The sequence below is a fragment of the Monopterus albus genome, unplaced genomic scaffold, assembly GCF_001952655.1.
Source record: "Monopterus albus unplaced genomic scaffold, M_albus_1.0 scaffold242.1, whole genome shotgun sequence".
NCBI lineage: Eukaryota > Metazoa > Chordata > Actinopteri > Synbranchiformes > Synbranchidae > Monopterus > Monopterus albus.
This window is the reverse complement of record NW_018128122.1, coordinates 359121-367463: the sequence shown is the minus strand read 5'-3', so window position 1 is coordinate 367463 and position 8343 is coordinate 359121. Positions and strand designations below refer to the sequence as shown.

At 40.5% G+C, this 8343-nt stretch overlaps 1 protein-coding gene across 1 annotated transcript in view; it reads right to left on the bottom strand.

The window, feature by feature from the left end:
* Positions 1-8343, bottom strand: part of LOC109971994 (protein kinase C alpha type-like) — a 130429-nt gene that overhangs the window by 18688 nt on the left and 103398 nt on the right. The window contains exons 12-14 of the mRNA XM_020620573.1: positions 6288-6379; positions 6103-6165; positions 5874-6012 (exon numbers count right to left, since the gene is read on the bottom strand). Coding sequence (XP_020476229.1) covers positions 5874-6012; positions 6103-6165; positions 6288-6379 — 294 coding nt within the window. The remainder of the gene's footprint in view (positions 1-5873; positions 6013-6102; positions 6166-6287; positions 6380-8343) is intronic.

Sequence of the window (8343 nt, the reverse complement as noted above, 5' to 3'; positions counted from 1 at the left end):
GCGCAAGTTGCTGAGATGATGGAGCGGCAGCGCAGTATGCACACTGCGCTTATGTGCCAACTAAATGAGAGTTTCCAGGTTTTTGTGAAACTAATTATGGAGGCTCATAACAAGAGATTCGACGACTTGACCAAGGAAATGCAGGAGATAAAGATAAGTTTGCAGTTTACCCAGCGAGAGGTGGACGCGATCTGGAATTACGTGTGATTACATACTGACTGTTGTTACATGTTTGAAAGAATAAATAAATCAAATCAAATCAAATCAAAGTGATAAGGTTGGAAGCTGAACTTGCTTGAGGAGTCCCAGATATTTACTTCTTAGCCACTGAACCCAGATGAAACCATGGAATCCTATGATGCCACTTCAGTTTTCACAAGGATTACAACATCTGCGGCAGTCAAGACAGTAAGGAAACATCTACTACATGACAATACACTATCCAAAAGGACCAAAGTCACCAAAACATCAAATATGTGTTTTGCTTGATCTCCGCCTGATGATCACTTACAGTATTTCAAATACACTGAGGTGTTTTACAGACAAAAGCATGGCTGTGTCATGGGTTCACCAGTGTCCCCAGTTGTGGCCAATCTGTACATGGAAGAAGTAAGCCCTTTTCAGACATGCACTGACACCCTGAGTTTATCTAGGAATTACCCAGAGGAGCTGTATGTGAGAACGCAATGTCAGAATCAATTGACCCAGACTCTACCCTGCCAGCTCCCTAGTACAAAGTCCGTGTAAAATCTCAGTGAGCCCATGTGAGAAAAAAAGCAGTATATAGTCCAAAGTATTCACACTGAGCTAGTGGACGGGTTTATGGGGTTTTATCCTGTGATTGGCATTAACCTGGAAGAATACAAACATTTATAGCCATTTACATTGAAGACGCCAACAAAAATCTTAAACTGGAAACACAACTGAATTCAGGAACTTATGTCTTTGAGGGCTAGCGCCAGAATCATCAGACAAATTTAAGGAACGGCAAGAGGCTCAGTTGTTTATGACCAAATTACAAATTGGCCACATGACTGCATTGTGTCCTGCCTCCTGTGCGCCCTACCTAGGCGCTACCCTTGTCTATCCTTGTCGTTGTTATTAAACCCAGCAGGAGACTTCTTTGTTTTCCCAAAATGAAAATGTTTCATATATTCAGTTCCATAGTAATGCATTATTTACTGTTGTATTGTCTTGTTATTGTCACACTGTTGCTAAACCAGTTACTGCCATCACTACTTATTATGGAAAATGAAAGAGAAAGTTAAAAGTTAGAGGAGGATATAGGACCTGGATTCAGAGAGTGAGGCAAAAAGAAATAGAAAATGAAATAAAAAAGACAGAGGAAAAAAAAAATCAACTGTTTAGATCTATTTCAGGCCATCCTGCAGAGCGCTGCACTAATGTGATGCTGCTGTGACTCACTGTCCTTGCCACCCATTGACCTTTTGCAACAACATGCCCAGAAAATTACAGTTTCAGGCACAGTGACCTTCATGCTGTGAAGTGTTTAGTATAATTCTTCAGTTTTGTACTTAGTTATTATTCAAAGTAACATTACTTTGTTTGCTGTGGTATTTGCATTATGCTGATAAATACATAAAGTGTTCTCTCCTGTCAGATTGCCAGCGATGGAAACAGACAAATGTGATCTGTGCCCGACGTTCTCTGCTCTCATCCTGTTTTATATTTTACTTTCTAGTATGAAAGACTATGGTCCATAGAGCTCTGCTAATTCACAGAAGTACATGTGTGTGGGGGTCAGAGTGAAAGAGGACAGGGCAAAAAGAGCTTTTCTCTCTTTACAGTCACCTTTATCTAAGAGATATGATTCTGAATATCTTTGTTCTATATCTTTGTTTCATCAAAACATGTTTTATGTGCCTGTGCAAGTGTCTGTGCATGTGCATGCATGCTTATTTATGTGCCTGTGCTTATGACATGAACAGTCTGCATTTGTGTGTGTTAGTTTGTATATTTCTGTGTGTTTGTGTGTGGGCGTGGGCATTGCTGTAGACATCTCTCTCCCATTAAATCTAATGCTACATGACAGTTCTGGATCAGACTGCTACAGTAGCTATTCAGGGCTACTCTCCTCTACAAATACACACACAAGCACACACAAGTACCAACCTGTGCTTCTATAACCTACATCTTCCATGTGGATTTTTGAAAACTACAGCACACAACACTGCCCTTATGACCAACACTTTTGCGGGGTGAATATCTGCCTTTCCATTACTACTGGATCCATTTGAAGAATGAGTGTGCTGTGGAGCAGACATAGTGAACATTAGGCCATGCTTTAGTGGTCTGTTTTTGAAATCAGTCCTCTGTACTGCATGTGCTTGCTGTGGTTGGTTTCACTGGTGATATTAATGAGCAGCCTTGATGTTTACACAAGCATCCTACTCTGCATCATTTTACATGTGAAAAGACAACTTAAAGAGGTACACGAGCAATTGTGCTAGCACTGTAGGTGTCACTCCCCTTAAACTCTGGACCCTACATTTCCTATAATTCAGCTTGATGGTATCTTTTGTTAGAGACTCCTTGCTTGGTGAACAGCCACATCAAAATTCAGTCTCAAACCAAATCCAAGAAACACAAACAGGCAATATGTGAACACTATGGTTTAAGTAATTTAAGTAAAATAATTTGAAATGAACTGAATTTAAATGTTTGTGTTCATGACAATTGGATAATTGTCCTGTGCAGACCACTGTCAACAGGACAGTAGACACAACATTAAAACCACTTTCCTAATACTGTGTAGGTCCCTCTTGTGCCACCAAAACAGCCCTGACCATTCGAGGCATGGCCTCCACAAGAGCTCTGAAGGTGTCCTTTGGTATTTAACACCAAGACATTGCATTGCATCCCTTTAGGTCCTGTAAGTTGGGGCTTCCATGAATTGGATTTATTTTTCCATCTCAGAAAGAAATAATCAGAAAGTTTGAATTCATGCTTTCATGCTCTTGTTTTGCTGTCAGTTCCTCTCCCCTCTCATTTGCTGCTTCCTTCTCACTTTAACTTTTTCACCTCCTTATCCCCCTGATTTTTTCTCACTTCTCACTCACTTTTCCAGCCATGGATGAAGGGATTTTGTAAGCCTTCTAATAGCTCTCATTTGAAAGCACTGGCTTGAGTGCTCAGTAGTTGATGAAGAGTTTGAAAATGAACTGTCACTGCTGATGCATGTGGCCACTCGGCAAGTCTATGATGACTCAGTGTTGCTATTCCTAGTCCTCAAACTTTATGACAAATATGGAACAGCAACAGCCATTTTTCAGCAACAAAATGAAACCACAACTGTGCATGGCAAAGTTGCCCTACACAAAACACTTAGGTCTGATTATAAATTAGCAAAATGCCTTTCAAAGTTATAAGCCTTATTTAACTATTTATTTAAAAGAAATTCATTTCTTTCATTAAAGCAAATGAAAATGTTACAGAGAAGATTCTCTTTTTCTCTGTGTCAAAATCATTGAGGTGCAAATAGAGCATTCCTCCCAGACAGGAGCGACTAATGGCCGGCTATATAGGTCAGAGTAAACACAACAAAAAGCATGTGCCTGCACATGTGTTCATGTATCTGTGTGGGGCAACTAGCAGCGGGAACAGTGCTGCATTCTCTCATGTGTGTTGACTACCAGCAGACAGATCCACTGTTATATAGAAATGTGCTTCCACACTGATAGAGGTGTGAGCATGTGGGCAGGTGTGGGTGAGAAAGAGAAGTGTGAAAATATTTCTCATCTCGCATACTGAGATACAAACATGCACAAACCTACCAACACAGTTATGGTGTAGAAGTGACCTCGCAAACACAAACATGCACTACACTGCAGATTTGCCTTATTCAGGGAGGCAGGTGTTCTCCCACTCCGCCTCAGTGAACAGACCCTCAGGCATCCATATTGGTGGTTCTCAATTCTTTGAAAATTATGGTCGAATCCAGAAAAACCACACTTACCACTGGCCTTTAACCTAGGTTATGAAGCCAAGAAATGGCTAATCAAAATGGTGGAGGGGAGTAAATTAAATTCCTCCAAGGTCTGACACCTATAACGTGTCAGTGAACTTTGTTTAAATTTCAGACAGATGACAAATCCTTGCAAATGTTGTTCATGACTGATACACAGTAAAATCTCTCTTGAGTTTAGTGAGATATCACCCATGTATTTGCAACTTGAGGATGAATAAATCGCTCAAACACTACCCAGTGTAGAACGACAGTGCTCTGGAAACATTAGCTGCTCCTGCCCCCGTTCATCCTTGGTTGGTGCAATAATGTCAGTCTGATTCTGAATGGTCACAGTATGTTTACCCCGCATCCACGGGCAGAATTAACCTCCCAGTCTGTCAGAGGGGGTTTTAGTGAGAATCAATAATGTAGCCCACCATTAAATGGAAACTAAATAACTGATAAAGGCCAAAGAGTTGGACAAAGTAAATCGGTCAAGTATGAATGCAAGCTGCTTGTTATTATATTGGCTGAATAAAATACACACTGATAAAGATATTACCACAAAAATGGCACTGAATTATAGACAAATAGCTTGACAGTGCTAACACAGCATTTTACCAACACCCTAATTTATGTGATGAGGTCATGACTAGAGATGGGTAGATGATTATACCAGCTGTACTACAGTGTATGTCTATAGCACTGGGTATAATGAATTTCCAAATCTGATGCCAAATACTTATTAGGTCAGACTCTTGATTGTATTTATTTCTGCTTTTATCAGATTTCCTGGTTGAAATGATCTTTTTTTTTCTGTATTTCACAATATATTTTATGTAGGCAAAGATCCGGTTCATGTTTTGCAGAATAACTAATTTGGTTTTCATTTTAGTAATGTATTTTGTTATTGAAATAATTCACATGATAAATAACTGTGGTCAGCAGTGGGCTTGTAAATTGTGCACCATCTTGCCCATACTAGGGCACATTCTTTATTTGAGTAGATAATCGGTTTTCAATTTTGGTATTCAAATATTTGAGAGAACAGGACATTTCAATGCAGATGCCATTTGAGTCCGATGATGAAGAAGCAAAAAACATAATGAAGACAGCTTGCTCAGCTAATTGGTACTCACATCTCTGAAAAAACTGGAGCAAATCTCCAATTATGCCTACACATTACTTGGATAGACTGACCAGATATTTTAAGTTGTTACTGTTTTACCAGAAAAAATATCTAAAATGAATAAAGCCGCATAAGACCAATCCTAGGCTGGAATATTCACAGATTCAAAGTCCCCGGTTTCAATAAATCATAAGCAAACACAAACAATCCCTCTTTCCAACTGCAGATCATGTTATGTGCAGTCAGCTGTGAGACAGTTGCACAGGGACCGTCTACAAAGTGCACTGAAAAAACATGCTAAAAAATATTCAATAGCTTTGCTCTTAGTCACATTTTCCCAAACTGTGTTGTTATAAAACCAGCAGGAGTCCAGTGATGTGTGAAGGGATTTTGGCGAGGAGTGAATATTGTTGTAGTATCGCTTCCTGGTGTTGTGCTTTGTAAATGGTCCCTGCACACTCACCTTGTTCATTGTTGTATGTCTGAATGAAGCCCTGAAGAACATAATGATAAAAGTTCACTGTGTCTGAATGACAGAAAGCCATCACTTCAACAGACTGATGAAGCCAGCGACGTGTTGCAGCGTCATCTCAGCCCAGAATGGAGATGTAACTGTGTGTGTTTACTTGTGAGTTTACATGCCCTGAGGCAGTGACCTTAATCTGTCACAAGGGTGACACAGGCTGAGACGAGACAGAGATGAGCTCATGCATCAAAACATGCATGCGCGCACACATAAACAGACACACACATCTGTTCCTGTTAAAACTTATTTACCTCTGGGGCTATGTAGTCTGGAGTGCCGCAGAAGGTGCGCGTGCTCACTCCTTCTGCCATGTTCTCTTTACACATGCCGAAGTCTGCAATCTTAATGTGGCCCTCGGAGTCCAGCATCACATTGTCCAACTTCAAATCTCTGAGGAAGTAGACAGACATTCAAAACCTCTTTGAAAAAGTTGACATTTCTTTTTTCAGTTAGACTCTGTGTAAACTGGTTAATACTCACCTGTAGATGATTCCTTTACTGTGCAGGAAGAAGAGACCAACAGCAATCTCAGCTGCATAAAACCTATAAGAACAACCACACATTTATTGACTGACACCACAAGAAAATGAACCTTTAAAACAAAACAAAGCTCTGCTATGTTCCAGAAAGAATTCCATCACAGGAACAAGGATGACATGTCTTACACTGCTTGTGGTTCTTTGAACTTGCCCACTTGTTGGATATGGTACATGAGGTCTCCCCCATTCACATACTCCATGACAAAGTACAGGCGATCCTGTGGTGTTATAGAGAAAGAGAGAAATGGAGAAGAGTTTGATGCAGATGGGGCACAGTGAGGGCAATGGGACATAATGTGCAACATTTATTACCAGTTTCACAAAAGCTGGGAAATTACACAGCATTTCAACATTTCTATTCAATGACAGTTCTAAACAGACAGATACAGTTCAGTGTGGCAGACTCCCCTAATCTTGCTGTCTGAATCGTTCCATCACTACTGCTTCACTTTCAATGACAAGGTGACCTAAAAAGCTCACAACAAAGCACTTCATAGAAAAAGAAAAACACTCAACACAGACACCTGTCAGGACACATTCATGTTATTGAACAGTGCTTGACTTTTACAACCTATGACAAGTTTGGCCTGATCCTAGTCTAGATCTGAGCTCACTTCCTAGCAAAACAAATACCAACCATCCCACATAGCAACAGGCCCACACCAGCAGCAGAGATAACCTTTCCACCTGGTTGCCAAAGTGTCACTATCCACACCAAAGCGGACCTGACATCAGACTGGCGTGGGCTCTGACCTTCAGTGAACCATGATCCTCATCCCTTGAGCAAAAATGTAAAATGCACACTACACCTTCTCTGTGTTTCCACACAGCTCACATTGACTTCTTTGTTTCTTTCCATAGTTAGTGGTGTTTCCATCTCAGCTGGATTCCATTCTAATGAATGCTGACCACATGCTGTATTAGCAAATGATGGGTAAACTATAGCTCAGGTATTTCAGCTAATTACACTAACAAGTCCACAGATGCACATGCAATAATAGTTTAACTTTGTAAAAGAAAACACAAACCATTTAATCAGAAATAAAATAACAGTCCTCCAAAGCAAAAAAAAAGTCTGCAAAGAGGTTATGGAAATGCTAGAGAGATTATGAAAATGCAAAAGTAAAGTTTTGTTTGAAAAAGTTTTGTATGTGGGGGAACAAATGTGTGTGTGCCTGGTATTATTCACATTGTGGTGACACAAACTGTTTACACACTCACTTTTCCTCGTGGGGGCAGATATTGGTCCCCACCAGGTAAATCACTGAATTTTATATGGTGATGACTTTAAGATTAGACTTAAGCTTAAGGTTAGGTATATGTTTTCATTAAATGAATACAAACCAAGTTAAAGTCCCCACAATAAATGAAAAAAAATGTGTGTGTTTTTGTGTATTCATGAATATGCTATGAGCGATGCCAAGCTGTGTGTCTTCCTGCTTCCTCTGTCTGCCTACTGCTGCTGCTGCTACGACTCCAATCAGCTGCTATAGTCCAGCTCAGCCTAGCTGAGAGATCTAACTGCTAACAGTTGGTCAGCTGCCGTCATTTAACCATGGTTAGATACTAACAGGAACTCTGATTAAGGTAACCACTGACTTCTTTCACATTATCTAAATATAGACTGAAATATATGCATGGGGCATGAAAAGTTCATGTGGCCACCTCTCCAGGTATCCATATTGGGAGAAAAATTCAGTACCTGTCATGTTCCGTCCCCTGGCTTCCTACTAGAGAATTATTTTGAAAGGAACTTCCTGGTTTTCTCCATCTCACTCTCTCCAACTTTGTTACTGCCAATCAGTGGGTGATTCTGATCACCTGGCAAATCTCTCTCCTCACCCCATATATACTGCTTTGCTGCTCGTTTCCAGGTGTTGGATTGCTGTCAGACTTATGCTGCACATTGGCTCCAGCACCTGTATATTGCCTGTCTTAGTCCTGGTGGCCAGCCTGTTACCAAAACTGTCTCTTTCTGACCTGGTTTCTGCCTTTGACTCTGCCCCTGCTTTAGCCCTTGGGTTCTTGAAGTCTACCTATTGGTTTCTCTGATGTTTTTTTGGTTTCTTCACTGTTTGTTTTTGTACGTGCAAGCATTTTTGTGTTCTGTTGCAGCGGTTCCTCTCTTTTTTTTTGAAGTATAGTGATATTTTTGCTTGTGGACACCTTGCTATTCCCCCCC